Below are 27791 nucleotides of genomic sequence, written 5' to 3' on the forward strand. Positions count from 1 at the left end.
ACATAGGCATTCTCAGTTTACTGGCAAATACAGAAATATAAAGTGAAGGGGTGGCTGAATCCCTGAAAAAACCCAATCTGTCTTGACTTTTAAGTCTTCCACCCCCTCCTCTCTTCATTCAGCATGAGCTTTCATTTATTTACTTTCACACATTAACTGGACCGGCAATGCCAAATCTGGAGATTGGCATAGAGTCAAATTTCTGCAGCTTCCACAGGACACAGTATAAAGGCCTCGCTGGTAGCCATATTGTATTTTGTTTGAGGAATGAATGCACAGTGGGTTGATGAGCCAGCCAATAAAAGCACTCTGGAGTGCCTCTACATATTTGTCAGAGGATCCCCCGATACCCAACCCCTTTATGTTTTTGAGGGAGCAGAACTCTAGGAGATAATACTAATCAACACAAAAGGGTCAGCTCTGTTTTTGTGTCATTTGTATTTTGAAGGTTAAAGTACAACTTAACATATTTAAGAAAACATAATTAATTGTTTTTGATAATACTTCAAAAAAGTGCCTAAAATCCAATTATCTTCCCAACAAAACCCTGCACAGGAAAAGGTCTAAGAAGGGAAGATTGCCAGTCAGGCTCGGGCTTAGGAGTTTAGGCAGATTACAAAAGAGGGGACCACAGGGAAGACTGCAGTAGAAGGTTGATACCAATTTATATATATACACACACACTGTATGTAGGTATATATATATATATATATATATATATATATATATACATACATACATACATACATACACACATTTATAATCTGTGGCATTTACATCTATTTAACCACTTGTGGACCGCCGCAAGTACATATACTGCGGCGGTCAGCCCCGTGCAGGCAAAGTGACGTAGGGGTACGTCACTCGCCTGCGAGCCAATAGGGGGCGAGCGCGCGCCGCCGGAGGCACGCTTCCGCCCCCGCTCACTCACTGTTATCCCCGCGCGTGTGACCGGCGGACCCGATGTCCGCCAGTCACTCACGATCGTCCGTTACAGAGGGAGAAAGGCAGGCGGCTAATGTAAACAAAGCCGCCTGTCATTCTCCCTTGTGTAAGTGCAGAGATCATACGGTCCTGCTATGTAGGATTGTATATCTCTGTAGTTACACAAACAGCCACATCCCATAACAGTTAGAAGCACGCCCTGAGGGACACACTTAAGCCCTGCATCACCAACAAAGTTAACCCCTTCCCTGCCAGTGCCATTTTTACAGTAACAGTGCATATGTATCGCACTGATTACTGTAATAATGTCACTGGTACCCCCAAAAGTGTCAGTCAAGGGTCCGATCTGTCCGCCGCAATGTCGCAGTCCCGCAAACAAAATTGCAGATCGCCACCATTATTTGTTAAAAAAAAACACCAAAAATGACAAAAATCTTTCCCTTAGTTAGTAAACGCAATAACTTTTGCGCAAACCAATCAAAATACGCTTATTGCGATTTTTTTTTTTTACCAAACATATGTAGCAGAAAACAAATTGGACTAAAATGTTAAAAAATTTTGATTTTTACATTTTTCTTTTTGGGAATTTCATATAAAAAATTTGAAAAATATTGTTATTTTTGCAAAATTGTCGCTCTTTTTTTGATCAAATACCACCAAAAGAAAGCTCTGTTTGTGGGAAAAAAAGGACGTCAATTTAATTTGGGTACAGCGTCGCACGACCGCGATATTGTCCGTTAAAACCACGCAGTGCCGAATCGCAAAATACCTCCTGGTCAGGAAGGGGGTAAAAATCTTCCGGGGCTTAAGTGGTTAAAACTGATATTTTATTTAACTGACATGTGCAGCTTAGCTTCCAGTTGCCATTTTTTTTGGCTCAAAGTTTCTGTTTCTCTTTATTATGAGAGGGTATTTGAAATTGTATGCAAAAGTTTTTTTCCCATGCCTTCTTATAGGTCTTTTAATGAGAAGGACAGCCTCATCGACCAACAGTAAGACTTCTTGACAGGCCAAGAACTCGAGATTTGCATGTAACTTCAGCTGCCTATATCTTCTGATCAGCTAATAATTTTGACTATTCACTGTAGATACCCTTCTATAATGCAATTTTCCATCATATGTGCACCTCAAATTGTCTAGGTTTGTGACAACTTAATAAGCAAAAAATTGTGCATTTTTCTTAACATTACACTAAGGTCCACTCTTGTAAATTATTGTACTAGAAAAAACAAAAGTGGCGATAGTGCTGCTTATAGCAAAAAATGATGTTTTTAATTTTTTAATGATTTAATTTGCTATGCAGAGCACAACTGTTGTTAAGTCTTGAAGCTCAAGAACAAAAATGTAATATATCACAGTTTTTAAATCCTTGAATGGGAAGAAGGTTTTTTTTCTACTTTATTTTCACCTAGTGATCCTGCCAGTGAAACACTTCCTTTGCTAGGAAGAAAATGCCTAATATATATATATATATACACACACACTGCTCAAAAAAATAAAGGAACACTTTGAAAACACGTCAGATCTCAAAAGGGAAAATTATCATGCTCGATATCTATACTGATATGGACTGGGTAATGTGTTAGGAATGAAAGGATGCAACATCGTTTGATGTAAATGAAAATGATCAACCTACAGAGGGCTGAATTCTAAGACACCCTGAAAATCAAAGTGAAAAAATGATGCAACAGGCTAGTCCATTTTGCTGAAATTGTCGTTTCATTGCAGCAATGCAAAATGGTACTCAGTAGTTTGTATGGCCCTCACATGCTTGTATGCATTGCCTAACAACGTCAAGGGCATGCTCCTAATAAGACGAGGGATGGTGTCCTGGGGTATTTCCTCACGAGGCCGGGCATTGTTGTGCACCAGGATGAACCCAGGACACACTGCCCAGCGTAAGGTCTGACAATGGGTCCAAGAATGTCATCCCGATACCTAATGGCAGTCAGGGTGCCATTGTCTAGCCTGTAGATGTTTGTGCATCCCTCCATGGATATGCTTCCTAAGACCATCACTGACCCACCACCAAACCGGTCATGCTGAACGATGTTACAGGCAGCATAACATTTTCCACGGCTTCCCCAGACCCTTTTACGTCTGTCACATGTGCTCAGGGTGATCCTGCTCTCATCTGTGAAAAGCACAGGGTGCCAGTGGCGGCCCTTCCAACTCTGGTGTTCAATGGCAAATGCCAATCGAGCTCCACGTTACCAGGCAGTGAGCACAGGGCCCACTAGAGGACGACAGGCCCTCAGGCCTCCCTCATGAAGTCTGCTTCTGATTGTTTGGTCAGAGACATTCACACCATTAGCCTGCTGGATGTCATTTTGTACGGTTCTGGCAGTGCTCATCTTGTCCCTCCTTGCACAAAGGAGCAGATACCAGTCCTGCCGATGGCTTTTATGACCCTGTCCAGCACTCCTACAGTAACTGCCTGTCTCCTAGAATCTCCTCCATGCTTTTGAGACTTTGCTGGGTGACACAGCAAACCTTCTGACAATGGCACATATTGATGTGCCATCCTGGAGGAGTTGGACTGCCTGTGCAACCTTTATAGGGTCAAGGTATCGCCTCATGCTACCAGTAGTGGCACCAACCCTACCCAAATGCAAAACTAGTGAAAAACTGTCAGAAAAGATGAGTAGGGAAAATGTCAGTGGCCTTTACCTGTAAACCATTAATGTTTTGGGGGTTGTCTCACTGTTGCCCATCTAGTGTACCTGTTGGTAATTTAACTAACACCAAGGCTGCTGAAACTGATTAACAACCCCTCTACTACTTAACTGAACAGATCAATATCCCAGGAGTTTAAATAACTTGATGCTTTACTTTGATTAAAAATTGTTCCTTTAATTTTTTTTGAGCAGTGTATATATATATATATATATATGTGTGTGTTATTGAAAGTGTTTTGTTATCTGTTAGATAAGTGCAATTATACCCATTGCTCTGCATGAAATCCAGCAAGCTTTGAACTTCCTGTTCCTTCTGCCTAAGCTGACCCTGCCCAATTCACTTCTTTGGACTTTAGAACACCTTCCACAATGGTATTGAGATAATAGGAGGAGGTGTTCTGTGCTGCTCATCTATGGATTTTGATTATTTATACACTATATTGTCAAAAGTATTGGGACGCTTGCCTTTCTTAGTCCATAGGGTTCAATATTGAGTTGGCCCAACCTTTGCAGCTATAACAGCTTCAACTCTTCTAGGAAGGCTGTCCACAAGGTTTCGGATCTATGGGAATGTTTATACATTCTACCAGAAGGGCATTTGTGAGGTCAGGAACTGATGTTGGACAAGAAGGCCTGGCTCACAGTCTCTGCTCTAATTCCTCCCAAAGATGTTCTATTGGGTTGAGGACAGGCGTCTGTGCAGGCCAGTCAAGTTTTTCCACCCCATTCATGTCTTTATGGACTTTGCTTTGTGCACTGGTCCAAATCATTTGGTGGAGGGGGGGTTGAGGTGTGGGGTTATTTTTCAGGGGTTGAGCTTGGTCCCTTCGCTCCAGTGAAGGGATCTCTTAAGGTGTTAGCAAACCAAGACATTTTGCACAATTTCATGCTCCCAAATTTGTGGGAACAGTTTGGGAATGGCCCCTTCCTGTTCCAACATGAGTGCGGAGACTGCGAGCCAGTCCTTCTTGTCCAACATCAGTTCCAGACCTCACAAATGTGCTTGTGGAAGAATGGTCACACATTCCCATAGACACAATGTTAAACCTTGTAAACAGCCTTCCTAGAAAAGTTGAAGCGGTTATAGCTGCAAAGGGTGGGTCAACTCAATATTGAACCCTACAGACTAAGACTGGGGTGCCATTAAAGTTCATGTGTGTAAAGACAGGTGTCAGCGTGAACAGACCCTACAGGTGTACTTTCAGGGAGATATGAGAGATCCAAACAACCAACCGTGATCCAAAATGAAAACATCATTGTTTATATGGTATTTCACAATATATGTTTGATAGTATTTTTATATTTGGCTATTGTTATTTATTAATTTGAGTAGAGCAACACTTTTTTGAGATTTCTTATTTTTGGTGTGGGAACACATTTGGGGTTGATTTACTAAAACTCGAGTGTGCAAAATCGAATGCAGCTCTGCACAGAAACCGAGAAACCAATCAGCTTCCAGGTTTTTTTGTCAAAGTTTAATTGGACAAGCTGAAGTTCTCCAGAAGCATTCTCCAGGTTTTACTAAATCAACCCCATTTTCCCTCCCCGGTGTCATGTGACTCGTTAGTGTTACAAGATCTCAGGTGTGAATGAGGAGCAGGTGTGTTAAATTTGGTGTTCTCACTCTCTCATACTGGTCACTGGAAGTTCAACATGACACCTCATGGCAAAGAACTCTCTGAGGATCTGAAAAAAGGAACTGTTGCTCTACATTAAAATGGTCTAGGCTATAAGAAGATTGCCAAGACACTGAAACTGGGCTGCAGCACAGTGGCCCAGACCATACAGCGGTTTAACAGGACAGGTTCCACTCAGAACGGGCCTCGCCATGGTCAACCAAAGAAGTTGAGTGCATGTGCTCAGCGTCATATCCAGAGGTTGCCTTTGAGAAATAGACGTATGAGAGCTGCCAGCATTGCTGCAGAGGTTGAAGGAGTGGGGAGGTCAGCCTGTCAGTGCTCAGACCATACACCGCACACTGCATCAAGTTAGTCTGCATGGCTGCCGTCCCAGAAGGAAGCCTCTTCTAAGGAAGATGCACAAGAAAGCTTGCAAACAGTTTGCTGAAGACAAGCAGACTAAGGACATGGATTACTGGAACCATGTCCTGTGGTCTGATGAGACCAAGATAAACTTATTTAGTTCAGATGGTGTCAAGCGTGTGTGGCGGCAACCAGGTGAGGAGTACAAAGACAAGCATGTCTTGCCTACAGTCAAGCATGGTAGTGGGAGCATTGTGATGTCGTTATGGAGGAATAGAAGAGGACTTCAGTGGCAACCTGTGAAGCTCTGGTGAACTCCATGCCCAAGAGGGTTAAGGCCGTGCTGGAAAATAATGGGGGCCACATAAAAAAATATTGACACTTTGGGTGCAATTTTGACATTTCCACTTAGGGGTGTACTCACTATTGTTGCCAGTGGTTTAGACATTAATGGCTGTGTGTTCAGTTATTTTGAGGGGACAGCAAATTTACACTGTTATACAAGCTGTACACTCACTACTTTACATTGTAGCAAAGTATAATTTCTTCAGTGTTGCCGCATGAAAAGATTAAAATATTTCCAAAAAATGTGAGGGGTGTACTCACTTTGTGAGTTACTGTATGTCTGTGCATACAAATGACAAACTCAATATACCTAGTTCTATTTTTCTTTATTCTGTCTGATGCATTTCAGCATTCAGACAATGCTTGTCCAGGAACAGAGGATCACCAGACACCTCAACATCTTCTGTCTACTATCCTTAACAGTTTGAACTTAACAGATTTTTTTTATTATCAATCTATAAATATTTTAAAATGAGCAGCCATAGAAAGCCACTTCCCCCCTAATCTCTGACTGCCGAGCTTCCCAGTTTAAAACTATTGATTTCATGACAACTTCGAATGGCTGGTCAGATGATTGCCAAGCCTTCCCTGACTACGAATTCCCCAAAGCCAGCCTATTGAGATGTGCGTCTGCTTGAGTCCTGCCTGGCTAATCTGATTTGACAACATGCAAGGAAATTCCATGTTCCCTTTTTGGTGCTTTAATGCACTTTACTGAAGGCGGAAAAAAGAAAACATTTCTAATGATTAGCAGTCAGGAAATGTGAACAAGATTTACTCAGTGAACGTATTTTGTAATTATAGAAAGAAATGCCTTTGTGATCCCAACGTCTTTCTGTTTTTGGGAGTCATTTTCTAAAATACAATCAACCTTTTTTTTATAACCAAAGATAAATAATTTACAGGGGTAAAACAAAAAAAACTATAGGTAAGGCAGAGAGCCTCATGCTCTGCCATACATGGGTAAAGCTGGCCACACGCATTAAGATTTCTTTTATTTAGCCCCGTGGGATGAACGAGAGAAATCACTTTATTCCAACATTCATGCTAAACAGTGTGAATTGAAAATCTATCCAATTATATCCCGACAGCCGGCACCTGCAGCTGTCAGAGTACCCAAACAGTGCCTGCAGTTGACTGGATGTGGGCTTGTTTGGCTGCGGATTTTTTGCCTAGCTCCTTCAACAAAAGCTGTTTGAAAAATAATTTTTTTGCTAGATGGTGCCAACAGGGTCACCCAAAGAACAAGTTTAAATGTAAGGTATAGCCACCTTTGATCTGCATATGGACACCTTTATTCACATAAGGCTCCAGTGGGTGGAAGAGTTACTGAGGACTGACAGTGAAGGGGGGCACCAACAATAAAATGAAAAGCTGCACTGCCCAACAAGCAAAGGTTTGCTTTAGGCATGCCACATTTTTGTATGAATAATACCATGACAATCCTACAGAAGTAAATTGTTGGAGAAGCCCAAATACACAGCTACACTAATGTTGTGGGGAGCTGAAGGAAAGAAGAAATAACTGAGAAATATATTCTAAAACCAAGTAAGAAACCTCATATCACTTACCCAAAATAACAACTGTACCACTAAAATGTAATTCTCCTTCAACCTCCGAATTTTGTTCCCTACATTCATATACCCATGGCTTCCATTCCCTCCACATTTCCATTATAGGTCACATATGAACTGCTGCTTTCTTCATTTGGAAAGTTTGTAAGCTTTTTTTGTACACTATATATATAAGTTGGCAGTATAGAATTTTTCATCAGCCACAACACAAAGAAAAGAAGAGAGCCAGACTTAGCAGGAGGGAAAAACAGTTTCTAAACAAAGTAAAAAATTCCCACTTCACCAAGAAAGTTTTTAAATATGCCATCTGTGCATTACACATTGTACAATTGCCTGGTCATGTACTGATATTTTATGCTGTTCGTATGGACAACATTAACTGCTTCAATACAGGGCACTTTCACCTCCTTCCTGCCCAGGCCAATTTTCAGCTTTCAGCGCTGTCACACTTAGAATGACAATTTTCGGTCATGCAACACTGTACCCAAATTAAATTTTTATAATTTTTTTCACACAAAATAAAGCTTTCTTTTGGTGGCATTTAAGCACTGCTGGGTTTTTTATTTTTTGCTAAAAAAATGAAAAAGACCAAAAAGTTTTTATTGTTTCTGTCAGTAAATTTTGTAAATAATGGTATTTTTGACTTACCGTAAAATCCATTTCTCTGAAGTTCATTGATGGACACAGCTCCTGATATTTATAACCACTGGGTTATACTGCCCCCTACAGGAGTAGGACACTAGGCAGAAAATAATTCTGGCTATACTCATTGGCAGTCCCAGGGGGTATACTTCCTCTCTCTGCTGTAGCCACTCAGTTTTGTTACAAGCAGTGTCAGGAGAATTATAACTCCATCGGGGGGTGGGTGCTGGTTCCGTCAATGAACATCAGAGGAATGGATTTTATGGAAAGACAAAAATCCCATTTTCTCTTTCGTTCATTGACAGACACAGCTCCTGATATTCATAACCATTGGGACGTCCCAAAGCAGTGTTAAACATGAGAGGTGGGAACAACAAATAAAAATTCCCAAGGCTAAACATAAGCCAACCAGGCAACAGGAGCTCAACCAAACAACTGAAGTCCACCTGAAAAAACAACACACCCTCAAAGAGAATCAAGTCCTCTTAAACAACAGCCTGCAAAACCTTGCAGCCAAAATAAGCATCCACAGATGCCAACACATCCACTTTATAAAACTTTGTAAAAGTGTGCACCGACGACCATGTAGCCGCCTTGCAAACCTGCGTCACTGACGCCTGATGACAGAAAGCCCAGGAGGCACTAAGCGCCCTAATAGAGTGCGCCTGGACAGGGAAAGGAGGAACCTGACCCCTGATGGAATAGGCCTGAACCACCGTCTGTCTGATCCATCTGGAAATGGTCGAAAAGGAAGCGGACAACCCTTTTCAAGGTCAATCCATGAGCACAAAAAGAGAGTCCGACTTCCTGAAAGGCTCTGTAGCTGCCATATACACCCTAATTGCCCGGACCACATGCAAGGCAATTTCCTTCAGATGTTTAGGCCTAGGATACAGGGAAGGCAACACAATGTTCTCATTCACATAAAAATCAGAGAAAACCTTTGGAAGAAACGACGGACAGGGGCCAAGAACCACCTTATCCCTGTGAATCACCAGGTAAGGTGAACGACAGAATAACGCCGCCAGTTCCGACACCCTGCGCGCAGAGGTGATAGCCACTAAAAAGGCCACCTTCTGGAACAGCGGAAGCAGGGGAATCTTCTGAATATTTTCAAAGAGAGGCTTCAGTAGAGCTGAAAGCACCAAATTAAGATCCCAAGGCAGCAACGGAGCCCGCACTGGAGGAACCAAATGTCGGACACCCTGAAAAAAGGTATGCACCAGGGAGTGCGTGGCCAAAGGTTGTTGGAAGAAGACCGCCAAAGCCGACACCTGGCCCTTGATGGCACTCAAGGCCAATTTCTGTTCAACCCCCCGTTGAAGGAAGGTCAAGATCAGAGCCACCGAAAAGGAGCGAGGAAGAACCCCAAGAGACTCACACAACGCAATGTTCGTCTTCCACGTACGATGGTAGATCTTCCTAGTGGTACATTTCCTAGCTTTCAACAGTGTAGCAATCACTGACTCAGATAAACCCCTATCCTCCAGCGTTTAACAGCCAAGCCATCAAAGCCAGCGACTGTAAAGCAGGATGGAAGATCGGTCCTTAGGACAGCAGATCCTTCCTGAGCGAAAGCTACCAAGGAACGTCTGCGACCAGCTGCACCAGATCAGCGTACCAAGCCCAGTGAGGCCAGTCTGAAGCCACTAAGATGACCGGAATCCCTTCTGCCTCGATCCTGCGTAGAAGTCTTGGCAGAAGCTTGAGAGGAGGGAAGGCGTAAATCAGACGATACTGACCACACAAAGCCACCAGTGCATTTGTGGCATCCGCCAGAGGATCCCTTGACCAAGCCACAAACCTCCCCACCTTTCTGTTGAGCCGAGACGCCTACAGATCCACCTCGGGGGTGCCCCACTAGAGACACAGCTGATGAAACACCTCCGGATGAAGGGACCACTCCCCTTGGTCCAACAGCTGCCTACTGAGGTAATCCGCCTGCCAATTTTCCACCCCGGGAATGTGTATCGCGGAGAGGGCTGCAACGAACCGTTCTGCTCACCTTAGAATGCCAGCTACCTCCAGAGCCGCCAGGACACTTCTTGTGCCCTCTTGGTGATTGACATAAGGCACGGCCATGGCATTGTTCCGACTGAATACGCACTAGACAACCCTGAAGATGATCCGTCCAATGATCCGGACACAGTCTGATCGATCGGCGTTCCAGGACATTGATCGGGAGTCTGGACTCTTCCAGCATCCAGATCCCCTGAGCAGAATACTTGCCGAGGATGCTTCCCCAGCCGGATAGCCTGCCATCTGTGATGACCACTGTTCAATACAAGGGGAGGAAGGAATTTCCCAGCCGAAGCACCGGAGAACAAAGCCACCCTATCAGGGACTCCTTTGTGCCCCGACTCAGCCAGATCTGATTGTCCAGAGACTGCGGCGTCTTGTCCCATTTGGTCAGAATTTTCCTTTGCAGGGACCTTGTATGGAACTGTGCAAATGGAACCGCCTCAAAAGGTAGACACCATCAGGCCCTGATCCGCATGCAAGTCCGGGGGGGGGGGGTGACCATTGGTTGGACAGCAGGAGGCAAATTACACCCCGCTATTTCTGGAGTTTGTCCAGAGAAAGGTTCACTCTGGCTAAGGTCGAGTCCAGAGTTAGGCCCAGATAGTCCAGCTTTGTGGATGAAACCAGAGCAGACTTCTGAAAATTCAGAATCCAGCCGAATCCAGTCGAACTCCCGCAGAGTTCGTATTGTGATCTCCAGGTTCTCCACCAGAGCAAAGGGAGACTCCGCTCACAGAAAAAGATCATCCAAGTAGCCCAGTACTGCAATCCCTGTTGGGGTAGCAAAGCTAGCACCGAGGCGAACACTTTTGTGAAGACCCGAGGAGCAGATGCGAGACCAAAGGGTAACGCCACAAAATGATAATGCTCCTCTCCCACAGCAAAGCGGAGAAAACGCTGGTGACTGTCACATATTGGAATATGCAGGTAGGCATCCTTGATATCAATAGAGGCAAGGAAATCCCCCTGATGCAGGGATGCCACTACCGTTCGAATGTACTCCATTCTGAACTTCTGTACCCGCACAAGGCAGTTTAGCGCATTGAGGTCCAGGATTGTATGCACTTTGCCTTCCTTCCTGGGAACTGTGAACAGGTTTGAGTAAAAACCCTGAAAACATTCCGAGGTCGGAACCAGGACAATCACCCCTTGAAGGAACAGGTCTTGTACCACCCCCAAACAGGCCCTGTAAGCAGTCTGGGGAGGCGCAAGTTGAAAGGAAAGAACCTTGCCGGGGGAATAGAGCGAAACTCGATCGTGTAGCCAGACTGAATAACTTTGTGGACCCACTTGTCTTGCATCTGGGAAGTCCACTGTTTCAGAAACCAGCGAAGACGTCCCCCCACCCCCGATACAGGTGAGGGCGCACCTTCATGCAGAAGGAGCCTTGTCCCCGAGTCAGGAGAAGCCTGATCTTGGTTTACCAGACCAGGTTCGTTTGGACCCTCCAGAAGAGGCCCTGAAAGGCTTCGAGCCCTTGTCAGTCAACCCTGAGGGACAAAAAAACTTCTTATTAGCTGAAAAGGAAGGCCCACGTCAACGATAAGGTTCCTTGCCCTTAGTAGCCTGCAGAAGAAAACTACTCTTCCCCCCCCCCTGTAGTACCTTTAATAAAGTCATCCAGAGTAGTCTGTTATCTATGCATATTGCTTGTGTATTTGTATGATGAATGGCAGTCATACTACTGACCATGCGATGCCTGTCTCTCTTTTTTTATGTTTACCTCAGGACAGAATGCACTGTACGATTTCTTAGGTTGTTTAAACAGATGCTTGTTGACTTATTTTTCTTTCAGTGGTCACTGTTTCCTTTGTGCATTGTAACATCATCTTGCCATTCTCAATAAAGTTTTCTTTTGATTAAAAAAAAAAAAAAAAAAAAAAATCATCATCCAGAGTAGCTCCAAACAGGCGATCTCCTTGAAAAGGAAGATTAGTCAAGGCCTTTTTTTAAAGTCTGATCCGCAGACCAGCAGTTTAGCCAAAAAAACACGCCGAAGGACAACTGCCAAAACAGAGAGGTGAGCAATCAGGGGAGCTGCATCCAAAGAGGCATCACAGATAAACTACAGCCCCTGGACCAGCTGGTCCGCCAGCTCGGCAAAGCTTAGCCCACTCGGTAAGAGTTTGTGAATACTGGCCTAATTGATGAACCAGCCACCATATTGCGGGCCACAGCCTCCGCCTTCCGGTCAGCCGGATCCTTAAAGGCCGGGGACTCTTCAACCGGAATCATGGTTGCCTTGTTTAATCTGGAAACCGAAGGATCTACTACCGGTGGAACAGTCGACTTTTTAAGAAGGGTCTCCTCTTAGGGTAATGCCTAGTAGAGCGTTTAGGGACCCCATGGGGACGCTTTGGTCGTCCCCACTCTTTAGCGACAATGTCAAAATAAGCAGGGAAAGGAAACACCTTTGCCACGTTGGATGGCTTTTGAGTGAGAAAGAGCACCAGCGCCACTGTTGCAGCTTCAGCTGCCTCCTCCATCTTCAGGGTCTCACGCACGATACGCACAGATACAATCATGCATTGACCAGTGGCTTTTCGTGCACAGTTGCAGACGTGGAGGAATCATCCTCACTATCAGAGAACTCCAGGTGCGTGGTTGCAGATCCAGCAGGGTGACTCACGTCCGCGGCGGTCGAATCAGATTCAGGATCTAATGAGACAGATGAGGCAGGGGAAGGCGGGAGATGCTTTTTGCTAGCCCGTCACCTGCAAGCCACCCTCACCTGAGACACAAGGGACTGCAGGACCGCCATCAGTGCATGGGTGGATGGTTGAGACCCGGAGGGCCCTGCAGCCTCAGAGAGGGGATCAGGTGGGGAAATGTGCTCCAAAGATTCCATGAGTTACCGGGGGACCCCACAAAAAGTGTAAAACACTGCTAAGGGACAACCCCCACCATGCTGGCTGCACCACCTGGTCGCCAGGCACAAAGCACCAAGCGATCCTCAGCAGACAGTGAGAGGACCCCACCAGACTCACCACCCACAGAAACAGGCACCTGCAGCCACCTGGAGAATCTGCACTACATGTGCAAGGATCAGGAAGTAGAATGATCCAGAAGTCAGACTACACAAATACTGTGTATAAACACACACAGGCTACAACAAAATGGCGGCCCCGCACGGCACCACAGGGCTTACAGGGGCCCAGGAGCAAGACTAGGCCTCAAGGACAGATCCAAGCAGGACAGGGGGCCCTGTCAGGAGCCCCCACTAGGTACAACCCCCTCCTCCGCACAATCGATCGTCCGGTCGCGGCGATGCACCCCCTGGCCCCCATCGCCAGTTAGCGCCCTGCCACCATCGCAGGAAAGTGGCCAGACCACCCAAATAGCCCAAGCCTGGAGGAGAGGGGGCAGGATGAGCGACTTGGCAAGGGAGGGTGCCTGCAGGTAGGAGGGGACCCCGGGGTCAGACTGTCCCAAGGAGGGGCCCACGTCAACCCCAAAACCCTCCAGGGGGAGAGGGGGGACAGCTACTCACCATACCAGGAACCAGGTGGGCACCTCTCCAGACAGAACCCCTCAATTTTGAAATGGGGGTGCTGTTGGCCAGGAGGAACGCTGCGACTCAGGCTGAGACTCGGTCATATGCAACCTCGCAAGGCGTTTATCTCGCAGGCCAGCCCCCATCCAGGGGGGCTATGTCGCAGCCAACTTAGCGTGGAGCTGAAGTCTGCGCGCTCGCTGGCCAGACTGGGGTGACCACTGGATCTAGATTATCCAGTCTGTCGCCCAGTCCGACAGTTGATTGTAGATCTCACAGGAAAGAAATCCAGGAGAAAAAAAAATTCTATCAAAAAATGTTTCGCTAGGACCAAAGATCCCAGCAAGGAAATAGGTCCTTACTCCTGACTAGGCAGACAAAAACTGAGTAGGCTATAGCAGAGAGAGGGAGTATACCCCCTGGGACTGCCCATAGGTGTAGCCAGAATTCTTTTCTACCTAATGTCCAACTCCTGTAGGGGGCAGTATAACCCAATGGTTATGAAAATCAGGAGCTGTGTCTGTCAATGAACGAAAGAGAAAAGTAATTTTTCTCCTTCATGATGTGCGCTAATGAGGTGGCACTGATGGGAACTGATAAGCTGCACTGAAGGGCACTGATAAGGTGGCACTAATATGCCACACTGATAGGAGGCACTGATCGGCAATGACAGGTGGCACTGATGGGCAGCACTGAAGGGCAGCTCTGACTGGCATCACTGATGGGCACTGCTTTGGCTACACTGATAATCAGTGCCCTGATTACCTGTACTGGTCTCCCCTGTGAGGAGATGCCACTGATCGACTCTCCCCGTCTCACACTCTGTCAGTGTGTCATAGGCTCTTTACCGAGATTAGGGTCACGCTGTGTCCTACGAACATGGTGCGACCACGATGGGCACAATCGCAGTGAGAATGGGCTGATGTCATATGACGTTGAGAAGTGATCCCGCCCGCTGTCATTTGACTATACGGCGGGTGGGAGGAGGTTAAAGTATATGTCAAGGCAATACAAGAAAACAACATATGCAGTACACTTCTGCGATACGTCCACATTTAATTGTGTTTTATCCCTTTAAAGACCCTGCAATTAAAGAAAAAATATCTGTGGATTTGTCAGATATGATCTCAAAATCTTAGTCCTGCTGTGGGCTGAAAACACAGGTTTTTTGTAGACTGAGTGTTGTCAACCTTGCCCACTGACTTTTTTTAAGCTTCTCAACTACCGCAACTCTCATGTCTCCCTAAGACTAATCATTCTGTAGCTCAGAATAAGAATTAGAAGGACTAAACAGACTCTTTGATATAACACTGGAGGTAACAGAGGACTTAGATGGTATATGCAGAGGGTAAAAAAAAGCATTGAATATGTCTGCATTTTTCTAGGTAAATATATTTTCAGAGTTCATAGAAGAGGCCCACGGAACCTTCAAGATTTGAGGAGTGTTTGTGTGGAAGAATGGCCCAAAATCACACCTGAGCAATGCATACAACTAGTTTCTCCATACAGCAGGCATATTGAAGCTGTCATTACCAACAAAGGGTTTTGTATGAAGTAGTAAAATAATTTCAGTTAGCGTGTTCAATACTTTTTTCCTGTGCTATTCCATTTTATTACACATAACTTAATTTCTGGACTCATTTGTAATTGTTTTTTTTGTATGTATGGGCTGCATGGGTTGTTAACGACATGTGGTGAATACCTTATGTCAATAGAGCCTTTAGAAATTTATTTACCTAGAAAAATGGTGACGTCTTCAATACTTTTTTTACCCGCTGTATATAATGCTAAACGGGAGAATATCAGAGCACTTTATTCACAGGGTTTACATACACCCTAATAAGTTGGGTCTCAGGATTTGCACACAAACTCTTACTACCATACACAGGGACATATGAACAAAGCTGTATTAAGAGACCATGCTAAACTGTTCAGGAGACTTTGATTTACTAAAAAGTGCCCAGAGATGTTAAGATAATGCAAAATGAAAGAAAATAGGTAGTTAAAAACGGGTTTGCTTTAGTGCTACCCTTTTACTACATACAACCCTCAGCTAAGGCCAATAACTGTCGTACAGAAAACACAGTCCAGCATCCAGATAGGTTGGATTCTAGCATACCTAGAATGCACAACGTTAAGCCATCTCTCAGACATACGATTGTCTCTGCTGTTTGCAGCTGTTAATACTCAGTCTTACCGTGCTCAGCCATGGATATACCTCATACCCTGTATATAACGGTTCACTTATGTTCACAGCTGAACCTAGTGTTGATGAGTACTCACAGTTGTATCTTCCAGAAAGAGCTACCATCTGGATGATGTGTACAGGGCCCTAAGTGAAGGAATGATCACTTAGGGCACAGAAGTAAATTCCATGAACACATGCTACAGCACAGTTCAAGCACAAGAAAGGGACAGGTGACCAGCACTCCATGTACACTTTAGGCACCATAGCTATTTCTTGGATGTGCAGACAAATTAACTCACCATGATAGTCTTTGTATAATGGATTGGATTCCCTCTCTGAGCCGATAAATGATTCAAGGCCAACGACCGTATCTGACAAGTTTCTTACACGCACTGTAATTGCTTTATTCTGTAAAACAAGCAAAACAAAATAAACATTGAGGAGGATGTAATTAGTGTTTGCAGGATAAATCTGTGTCTTATCAATGAGCTGCCAAATAGGCAGAAATAAATCCACACTATAAAGCTTCCCAATGTGCAGTGATTATATAGAGACTTGTAGAACAGAACACATAAGGCATAATAAAAGGAAACTATTCACTGTATTCTACTGCCTTAAAGCATATCTCCAGGCAAATGAGGACGTTCTTTCCACCTCCTTCTAACCTATCCTGCACTTTTTTTTATTTCTTTCTTATCTTGTGAAGAAAGATATATTGACCTAAATCTGCAGTCCAAGACCTTTGTCTGTGAGGTTATTGGGTGTGGGGGACACTAAACCAAGCACTGCAGATGTGCCTATGCCACCTGGCCTCGGACAGTTCCCTTACGCTGATGTCACTGCTCCAGAATCCTCTTCTGGATCCTGAAAGAATATTTCTGCTGGACAGCTAATTCGAAGTGCCACGGCACACAAGCAGTGCTGGGGACACCAGAAGTAGGACCCTGCCTACTCTAAATAGTAGAAGAGACTTGGGACTGGAGCAATCCCATGAATGTGTCTTTAAGTGAACAGAAAGGGAATTCATTTTTTTTTCTTTGTCAGCAAACAGAATACAGAATTTGGGGAGCCCAGAGATCAGCTTTACAACAGACCTTTAGCTATATCTTTTTATTTTAGTTTTAGAGCAGGGTTACAAACTCTGTCTAGTATTAGTACTGCCTAAACCCCTATTACAGGGATCTTCAAACTATGGCCCTCCAGTTGTTATGGAACTACAATTCCCATCATGCCTAGTCTTGTCAGAGTTTTACAATGCCTCATGGGATGTGTAGTTCCACAACAGCTGGTGGGCCGTAGTTTAAGGATCCCTGCCCTATTAGAAAGATTTCACCTCACTTCCTGTAACAGGACAGGAAAGTGAGCCGCTATCTCTCCAAAGTGAGGGAAAAAGCCAACTTGGACAGATGTCATCAGAAGAGGAGTCCACTTATGAAGATATTTCCTTTGTGCCTAATTTGTAAAGCTTTCCATTTCCCATCTATTTCTTTCCCTGCGACAATGGTCACCAGGGGAAAAAGTGGGCATGAATTATCCCAACAGGGACACAGATATCCATAAAAAACGGACAGGTGTTCTAACTCTATTCTATCCTAATTTAAGAAAAGGAAGGCTCTAGCTTAAGGTGTAAGTCTACCTTCCTGTCAAAAGTGATATTGTAAGTTGGCCCAAATTTGGGAAATATAATTTTAACTTGTACCCTTAAAAGACTGAAATAATTCACTGTAAAGTTTGTTGTGTACAGAAATACTTACGATTAATGAAAAGCAAGACTAAAAAAAGTGACTGGTAAGTGCGCACTGCCCTTGTTTTCTTATAGATCACTGTGGCATTGGTAATAATGCCCACTCCTGTAGTCAGACAAATATAGCTGCATTGGGTGAAAGGCCAGATGAAAGGTCTAGGGTAGGATATTATGTAGGAGAACATACTAGCAACACAGAGGGGGACATTTGCACATGCGCATGATCTTCTGGCCAACCAGACAGGCAAACGTCCAAGGAGATGGTCATCTTCCTTTATCTTCATTTCCAATGGGGAGTATCATGGGAACCAAGAATCCACTTGGCTGTTTACCTTGGCTTTGAAGTTTGTTGGGACTATTAAACATAATTGAAAGTTTTGGTCTTCATTCTCCCTTCTCTGCCTGCCCCCCCCCTTTTTTCCCCTTCCTCCTCCTTTCCTTTCTGCTCTCCTTCTTAAGAACTTTGTCTCTAATTTCAGACGTTTATATATGCATCTCCTGATGAAGCGAGCATTGTGTCGCAAAACGCGTAGAGAAATTTATCATATATACATTTACATCCTTGTACTGTCAATTTTACATTGATTTATGTAATTATGGAAACCCATGCATATGTTTATGTACCTATGTCTACCAGAATTATTTTTCACTGTATGTGTCAAAAGTGTCTAATTGTTCAATAACATTTGTATATTTTATACCTTGTGGTGTGTGTGTGTCACAAAGTCCCTTGGGCATTCTCTTTCTTTGTACATATACATATTGGGACTGAGACACTCTCATGCCCCACATATGCCAGCTTGTTTGTCAATGCACAAAACATATGTACTGTATTTGTATGTTGCAGCCCACTGTAAATAAGCAATGGGGTTTAATCAACTTTGAATGTCAACACACATCTATACAGGTGTCAGGATACATGCTATACTATTTAGTTAATCATTATATTTGTTTTTTTGTATGATCAGGATATTTTAAGCTTATGTGTTTTCCAGTCCATGTACTGCCAAATAAGTAATGTTTTCCTCTTTTCTGTTCATAAGAAGAATGATCCATTGATACAATCCTTATGCCTGAGAGGAACAAAACACTACCTAGTAACCTTTAATATTATCCTTGTGATCATACTGGTTTCAAAGCATCACACAGTGCGCAACTTATCTAGCACTCTTCAGACATAAAGGGCTGTAGCATGCTGTTCACCCAGTGTGCCAGCACTAGCAGGGCGGACAAGCACTTACTGTTAAAATTACTTTCTGGTCCCTGATGTGTGCTTCCAGCGCACTATCAATTATTCATATGTTTCTGAGAGATTAATAATTTATAGATTTTTATTAATTGCACATAAAAATTGCTTTTAAGACCATCCGTTTAATTTTGAGTTGGTAAAACCTCTTGTCTCTCTGGCTCTCATTAGATAACAAGCTGTTCAATTTTTAACTTTTCAAATGATTCAGGGGATGGGTAACTTTGTATTTAGGAATTGAGATGCTTGAAAGCATACCTATAGCCTTGACACTTTACTTAAAAAACAGGAGCTCCCAAAGCATTGCTTAGACATAGAGAAAGAGAAAAGGAAACCGATGTAAAATGCTATCCAGGAATTTACGTCCCCAATGATGCAGGTCACATGACAGCCTGTTGGCATCTGGGCATAAGACCATGCTAAAAGGGAGGTTAAGAGATCAGAGAGAGCAAGTGATGGGCCAGTACTGCCCTAATGGTACATTCCAATCAGAACTGAAAATGAAACTTTGAGATGCACACATGCATACAGTTTACCCTGCTCAGTGCTTCTGTTTGATCTAGGCATTGCTCGACTGCACCCCACTCTCTTTTGTCAGTAATCTGGGAATCCCTGGTTGTGTCTGCAAGCCCCCTGCTGCTTCTGTCATACAGAAAACCTCATAACAATATAAGCACAAATGTTTTTACTGCCATCAATAAGATAAAAATAGGTCCTGAAACAAAGCAAAAGGAGAAAGGTGCACCAGCCTCATGCAATACCATAAAACCTCTTCAATAAATAAAACCAATGCCAATGTACTCACAAAGATGCACTACATACTGCATGCATCAGAACCAGTCACAACACAGGAAATGTGTCCATCCACAGGGGCACAGCTGACATGTTTTAAAGGCCAAGCGTTCTTCTTCAGAGCTCTGGTTTTACTTATTAAAGAATGTTTATGGTATTGAACGATGCCGGTGCGCCTTCTTCCTTTGCTTTGTTTCAGTACTGGTTTCCCCAAACTGAAGTGGGCAGCAATATAGTGTGCAGTCCAGTGGCATTATCTGCTTTGCATGGACTAGAGTAAAAAGGAGCCTATTTTGACCTCGCTGGTGAATTTGTACCCCAGACAGTCTCTCTTATCAGTAGCTCTGACAAGAGTGTTTGTTTAAAATAGGTCCTGCTTGAAAAGTTTCAGGTCTCCTTCACATTAAGCATTGTTGCATACATTAATGCAACTCGTTACTGTGCATTAGAATGCACCGTATCAATGCAGCCCTTTAAAGTGCATGTATAGGGAAGCATTTTTTCACTTTGAATAGAGTGGGAAGATCTCTTATTACTTTCTTTCATGGAGAAGCAAGAGGAAGTAGGAGGCAATTTCTAAAAATTAGGGAATTCCCCTTTTAGACAGTGACCCAATTGAACAAGTGACCCAATTGGAGGATTTCTCCTCTATTTTTATTCTGATGGCAACCTATAGTTTTGGATTTTTCTTTACCTTCAGTCCAAGACACAATGGTCACGGGACAAAGATGGTGTAAATCTCCCTAATGGGGACACAGACAGCAACAAATATCTAACAGGGGCTTCTAACCCTTCACTACTCAATCCAGTCCAGCAACAGCTGGCAGGGTTGAGGACGACATTCATGTGTGTCATGTGCTATGTAGAAATCACACTTGTTTTTCAGAATCTGTACTAGGTCCTGGAGGAGGCTTTGTAGAGCTTTGAGAGGGATAAAGCCTCTATTCCCAGGCCCACATCTTACCTAGCAGCCAGTAAGTAGGACTTTTTGTTTTGGGAGCTAACTCAGGGCTCCTGGCTCCCTGGAGACAGCTGTACTGAAAGGAAGAAACTTAATGTGTGCACAGACACAAGGAGAGTACCGGTTCTGGCCTGCTTGGCCATAGCCAGAAAGATAAGTTATGGACTGTACAGAGACAGACTGTGTGTCTGGGTGGGCAAAAATAGTAAGGAGGCTGAAAGCATTAAACTTACTTTCGTGAGACGGTGAGAACCCCTGCATGGGCTACCCTTCTGAAAAATAACTTTTGTTAATGAATAAAAGGGGGTGGAAAAAATGCAAGTTGGTGAGTAGAAAATTCATACCTCCTCTTCATTGACTTACCCTTATATAGGCTATCCCCTATTCAGTGCACCGCGAATGATGCTGCCAGACTCATCCATCTTACAAACCACTCAGTGTCCAGTACCCCTCTCTTCCAATCCCTCCATTGGCTTTCTACAACTCGGCCCCCAGCTACATCACTAACCTAGTCTCAAAATATTAACCTAATCGTTCTCTTCATTTCTCCTAAGACCTCCTGCTCTCTAGTTACCTTGTCAGCTCTTCCCATGCTTGCCTCCAGGACTTCTCCCCCTGGCCTTTCCCATCCTTTGGATTCCCGATCCTAATCGTTCTATCTCAAACTCTATCCAATCTTAGGTGATCCCTGAAAACTTCACTCTTCAGTGAAGCCTATCCTGCCTCCACCTATCAACTGTACTTTTATTTTCTCCATCAGCTCATCTCCCACAGTTATTACCTTTTGTATCACTTGACCCTTTCTTTTAAAATGTGAGTTCTAACGAGCAGGGCCTTCTAATTCCTCCTGTATTGAATTGTATTGTAACTGTGCTGTCTTCCTTCATGTTTTAAAGCATTGTGCAAACTGTTGGCGCTATATAAATCCCTTTTATTAGTATAGCAAACTGCAATGCATGCCATGAGTGATGTGTTGCAGTGAATAGCATTGCAATGCACCAGGATGAGTGCTATTGCGCTTTGCATGCTAAAACATGCATTTTTCTGCAGCACAAAGATCTGAATGTGACTGGTGATAATGGAAGCAGAGAGACATTCAGTTACATAGTGCAGTCTTCAGGAAGTAAAAATTGTAACGGTGGCGGGTATCAGATCCCTGCCCTTCTCACTAACCCGTGACCAAGGACCAGGCAATCTCACACCCTGCCGTCACCTACGTAACAATGCCACTCTCAGCTGCACCCGGCACATAGATTTCCCAGCTTGCGGGACCACAATCTAGATGCTAGCAGGCTGAGAGCGATTGTCACCGGGCTAATTAAGCAATTAACCCTTTCACTGCCACCACCGCTACGTTATGATGAGCCCAGCGGATGCTCGTAATTTTAGAAATACCAATTATGACTTTAGAATAATCATCTGTAACACGCACTGTCACCACAGACAGGAATGTTCAGAGGATTTATTCTATACAGTAGCACTCTTCAAGAGACAGGTTCGTTGTTAGTTTGCATTAAGAGCTTAGGGACAAGTATAACACTTTTCAAAATAAAGTTTAATAATAAAAAGGTTAAAATTGGTGCAAATAAAATATTTACAGAAAAAAGTGTTTCAAAGAAATAGCGACATAATTCAGCAATTTAGAAAAATAAGATAGAGTTGAGAAATAAGGATACTTGCATTCAATGTCCTGAGTATTATCAGAGTTTCAGAAGCTGAGCCAGTGTGATCGGTTCTCAAACTTGATAGATGTTCCTTTCTTGATGTTACCATGAGAACTCCCAACCCCATCTGCTTCTCTCTTTTTCTCTGAGACCGCAGGGGGTGTTAACAGAGGTCCCTGACCAATAAACACAGTGGCCATGGGCGGCCCTAAAGTTTATGACAATACCAAGGAACCTCCCGTATAGACAGATTTATAACATAATTCATATCTTCCAACATCTACCAGTTGCCTTCTTGAAACTGATAGCTTATTGTGCAGCATTGAATTTTATATTTATAGATACCAAACACAGCCTATCTCATAATAACCTCTGACCCGTAAGGCATCTGACAGCTAGCTTCTATTTTATATGTGATAGGGTGGTCATTCCTGGTCTTAATTCGATCAGTATGACATTTCTCATCCAAAACAAAATGGTTGCTTTCGTATATCCAGCGCAGGCGATCATTACAAAAATAATGTATTAATGATCAAATATTTTGTTGTCTACCTCTTCGGACATGGGTTCATTGTAAGCTCTAATGAGCAGGGCCCTCTGATTCCTCCTGTACTGAATTGTTTTGTTACTGTACTGTCTGCTCTTATTTTGCAAAGCGCTACGCAAACTGTTGGTGCTATATAAATTCTGTATAATAATAATAACATTAATTACAACGCAAATAAAATAATAAAAGAAGATCATGGTGGCACTGACAAGAAAAAACTGGTGGAACCTTCTTCTAATTCACAATTTTCAGGTAACCTTGGTGATGGTTCTATTCGTTCGGTGTCTGTTCTGAACTCACCTCCTGTATCTCACTCTGTCACTATGGACACAGGTAGTAATCCAAAACACTGTAACACTAAAATTCATGGGAATAATGATCATTTAACTCCCCATACACAACAAGCACTAATCACAACCTATGCAGGCACAATTACCCCAAATAACACAGGAACTATACCTAAAACTACAACTAAAAAACAATGACATGAAGTATCACTTGAATCACCTACAATAGTCCCAATAGACGAAGACACATCCACACTTTCTATCATTAACCTATCCTCTTACACTCTATCACCAAATGAGATAGAGGTTTTGTGTCGGGGCCTAAGTTTCTGCCCCGACCAAAACACTACTCATTTTGACATCATTAGGGATTTAAACTTATTTGCACGTAAACTTACCTACAAGTATATTTTCGAAAAAGAAAGACAACAGGTTAGAAAAAACAAAGATGCCAGAACTATGGAAAGACTTTACTGTACGAGACTTTAGAGCACTAAAAGATCTATTACAACTATTAGACAAAAATGATTCTGATACACAGGAAGAACTCATTGACTACTTGTGAGAATAGTCCCCTCCATTACATCCATCACACAATCAACAAGAGAGAAGGGCAACACCCCTACTAATATCCCAACAGTGAAAAAGAAATCCACTAAATTCCCCCCACTACAAACAAATCCCAATATCTGGACATTTATGAATAAAACGATGACAGATGTGAATCGTCTTAATATTACAAATAGAGAACATGAGAATTTACCTCTTCCTTTGAAATCTCATCTCTAAGAAAAAATTTGGATATTGAGATCAAACCGTCCGATAAGGGGGGGGGGGGGATATTGTGGTTATGGACCATCTTCACTACCGCAATATGTGTTGGGATATCCTCAAAAACTGTGACTGGTATCGGCCGGTGAATGAAGACAGGATACATTTGGCTCAGTCCATCAATGAAGCATATAGTAAAGGGATAATTAATAAAGAAACCTACAAATACATCAAGATAGATTCACCACGCATACCGACGTTTTACACGCTGCCAAAAACAGACAAAGACACGTGTAATCCCCCAGGACGACCCATCGTCTCGGGGATTGGGTCTTACACTGAACCCCTTAGTAGACCTATTGATCAATATCTCTGACCCCACGTAGTAAGCTTGCCTTCCTATATACAAGATACCCCAGACTTACTGAGAGCACTTTATGACAAGATCATGCCAGCCAACTGCATTTTGATAGCATTGGACATCGAGGCGTTGTACTCTTCTATCCCACATAATGTGGGATTGGAAGCGGTTAAACAATTCCTCGATAAAAGGGGCCCACTTTTTGAAGCCTATAACCAATTTATTCTTTAGGGTCTTTCCCATATACTTCGGAACAATATTTTTACATTTGACGGCTCCCACCTCATCCAGGTACAGGCGTGGCCATGGGCACATGTTGTGCCCCGGCCTACGCCAATCTGCACCTGGGTGGATGGGAGCGAAACCTTTTCAGTGATGAGGCCCTCTCTATGTACCTGAGCCATATTAGCTCATGGCTCGCTCAGGTACATAGATGATGTCCTTGTCATCTGGGATATGGCATAGAACTTTTTGAAGCATTTCTTCAGGAAATACACAAGAACACCCTGAACCTAAAATTTACCATGAATTGGAGTGAACAAAAAATGTATTTCCTTGATACTACCCTATATTTTCAAGCTGATGGCCAAATAGGATCTACACGTTACAGAAAACCCACTGCAGGGAACACGATCATATATTCTGAAAGTGCACATCCAAAAACACTCATCAACAGCATTCCATATTCACAATACCTGAGATTAAAACGTAGTTGCTCTGAAGAAAAAAACTTTAAGATGGAATCTGACAAACTTAGGTCATGACTATTACAGAGAGGGTATTCAAAAACTATGTTGCGTAGATCGTTTAATAAAGCAAATAATAAAAATCGCCATGACCTCTTGTTCAACAAAAAAGATAAAAGTGAAGACAATAAAGTCAGGTTCATCACAACATATTGCAAGCAACACAAAGAGATTCGCAACATTTTGACATACTAATGAATGACCCCATATTACCAAAAAAGTTTTAGCACGTGAATCAAGATGGATATATGACCTTAAGGCGACAGTACCCCCTGGATTGAACGACATGCTGAGTTTTAAACCCTTCTTGTAATTGCACTCCTGACTATTATTAGTACAGAAGTCCAATTGTCTTCCCCATTATATATAGGTAGTCTAAGCGTAGTCCTATATACACCTATAGGACTTGTTATATAGTTTACTTTTAGGGAACAAAAATTCTATATGTGTACTGCTATTATTGCTATATGTGGTATTGTAGATGTGGCTATACGTGCTGATCCCCCTGGTGTATATCAGGATGTCAAATGATCTAATAGATTGTGATCTGACATGATATTTTTTGATTTTGGACTTAATTTCTCCATTGGCTATTTTTTGTTTTTCTTATTGTGCTCTGTTCCTCCCCTCTCCTCCCTGGCATACTCTTTTTGCCATTCCTTCCCCTTCCTATTGTCTCTCCATATCCTTATATATATATTGGTAGGATAAGTCCCTTTAGTGAGGCAGTGAGCATTATTAGGTAATCCCATCCCTTACTCCACTGGCTCTACTGCCCGCTATCTGGCTGTGTTCTTACACCCGTGCCTTATCTCCTATTGCCCTGTATTGCATTGAATGAGTGACATTGGCAGTGGATGCGCATGTGCATCAGCTGGCTTATGATCGTGGAACGCAATCGTGGCGTGACTTCCGGCATCAGACACGGTGTGTCACCACCCACGTTGAGACGTAATTTTCGACTGGAGGGCTGAGTTACCTCCGTTACGGAACCCGAAGAGTACACCTATGTGCGCCGGGTTGGCGCCATTAGAAGGGTGCACTCTACTATTTAAGCCCCGGGGCATACCGATAGTTCCAGGCAGGCACACACAAAGGATCACGAAATTTAAGGTATGGGCTTATCATTGACTATAGATAACTAATTGAGGATATGGGCTTTCTAGTATTGATTACTTATATATCTATATAATGTCTATTATTCTCCTTAGGCTCTCCCTACCGATGAGGGCAGGAGTCATATATTTGATATGTTCATTGCTGGACTGCATGCTGAGGCGAGGTTACCAATGGTATTTGTATTATGCAGCATGAGGGGGTTAATGTATTGCCACTGGTCACTGATGCATTAGTGAGCTACCAGTGGCGGTAATTAACCCCTTTGTGCTGCATTAGTGCAACCAGTGTCAGTGCAACCAGTGTTAATTAACACTGACACTGGTTGCACTAATGCAGCACAAAGGGGTTAATTAACTGCCACTGGTCGGTCACTAATGCATCAGTGACCAGTGGCAATACATTAACCCCCTCATGCTGCATAATACAAATACCATTGGTAATGAAATTAACCACTTGCCAACCCGTCACAGTACATATACTGCGACAGGGTGGCAGCAACAGGTGTATGTCGCTGCCTATTTCTGGTGTATGCCCCTGTTCTATCTATTTTAAAATCATTTGGGGGAAAAAGTCATTTTCGATTTTCGGCCAAAGGCATCCTGCATTTTCGGTTTCGGCCCAGAATTTTAATTTCGGTGCATCCCTACTAAGAACCTTTTTAACCTTTTTCTTCTTAGTTTGATTTTAAAATGTATTTTATTCTGATAAGATCTTCCACCCAGATGTTATCTCTGCCATCAATGTCAGTTGTGTTGAGTGGGTGTGCATACATTAGCTAATGAGTTTGAACCTGCCTAAAACAAAGGTGTTGCAGTGTTTTAAGACATGCTATTTGCATGTCATGATTTCATGGAAAACAGCAGAACCTGCACCTGCATTGCCAGCGCTTGGAGCTCTCCAATGAGTGGCAGTGACCTGTGTAGAACTTCAAACGAGGATCAAGCGTAGAAGCACTCAATAGCTCTGCAACCGGTACATTGCATTGTATAACAATGGCAGAAACATTACAAATTAGCAGTGGGTGAAGAGAATGACGCCGCTACAGCGATTCTGTCACATCATCACGAGCTGGGGTAGTGGGAATCACAGCTTGTAACTACCAGGCTTTTAAAATAAAAGCTTCCTCCTCTTCTATGACAGCAGCAATAAATCACAAGTTTATACAGTAGTAATTCCTTCTACCTGGAATGCACAATAGACATTGTGTATTTAATGTAACTATAAGAACACTTGCAGCCAATAGAAACTAATTTTATCTTTTTTTTTTGTAATTTTCACCAGATTACTCAAAGAAGAAATCTGTTTGGTGCAGAAAATCATTTGGTCACAATTATTGGTTGCATTAAATGGCAAAAGACTGACTGAAGATACAAACCGGATTCCAAAAAAGTTGGGACACTGTACATATTGTGAATAAAAACAGAATGCAATGATGTGAATGTTTCAAATTTCAATATTTTATTAAAATTACAAGATAGATGACATACCAAATGTTTAAACTGAGAAAATGTATAATTTTAAGGGAAAAATAAGTTGATTTTAAATTTCATGGCATCAACACATCTCAAAAAAGTTGGGACAATGCCATGTTTACCACTGTGTGGCATCCCCTCTTCTTTTTATAACAGTCTGAAAATGTCTGGGGACTGAGGAGACAAGTTGCTCAGGTTTAGGAATAGGAATG

At 43.1% G+C, this 27791-nt stretch overlaps 1 protein-coding gene across 1 annotated transcript in view; it reads right to left on the reverse strand.

Annotated features, from left to right (window-relative positions):
* The window catches only part of ELP4 (elongator acetyltransferase complex subunit 4), a gene marked incomplete at its 5' end in the record, with an annotated part of 557453 nt that overhangs the window by 164185 nt on the left and 365477 nt on the right, over positions 1 to 27791 (reverse strand). The window contains one exon of the mRNA XM_082270757.1: positions 16169 to 16277. Within this exon, the coding sequence (XP_082126883.1) occupies positions 16169 to 16277 (109 nt within the window). The remainder of the gene's footprint in view (positions 1 to 16168; positions 16278 to 27791) is intronic.

Source organism: Pelophylax lessonae, assembly GCF_965119305.1.
Source record: "Pelophylax lessonae genome assembly, chromosome: 10".
NCBI classification, from domain to species: domain Eukaryota; kingdom Metazoa; phylum Chordata; class Amphibia; order Anura; family Ranidae; genus Pelophylax; species Pelophylax lessonae.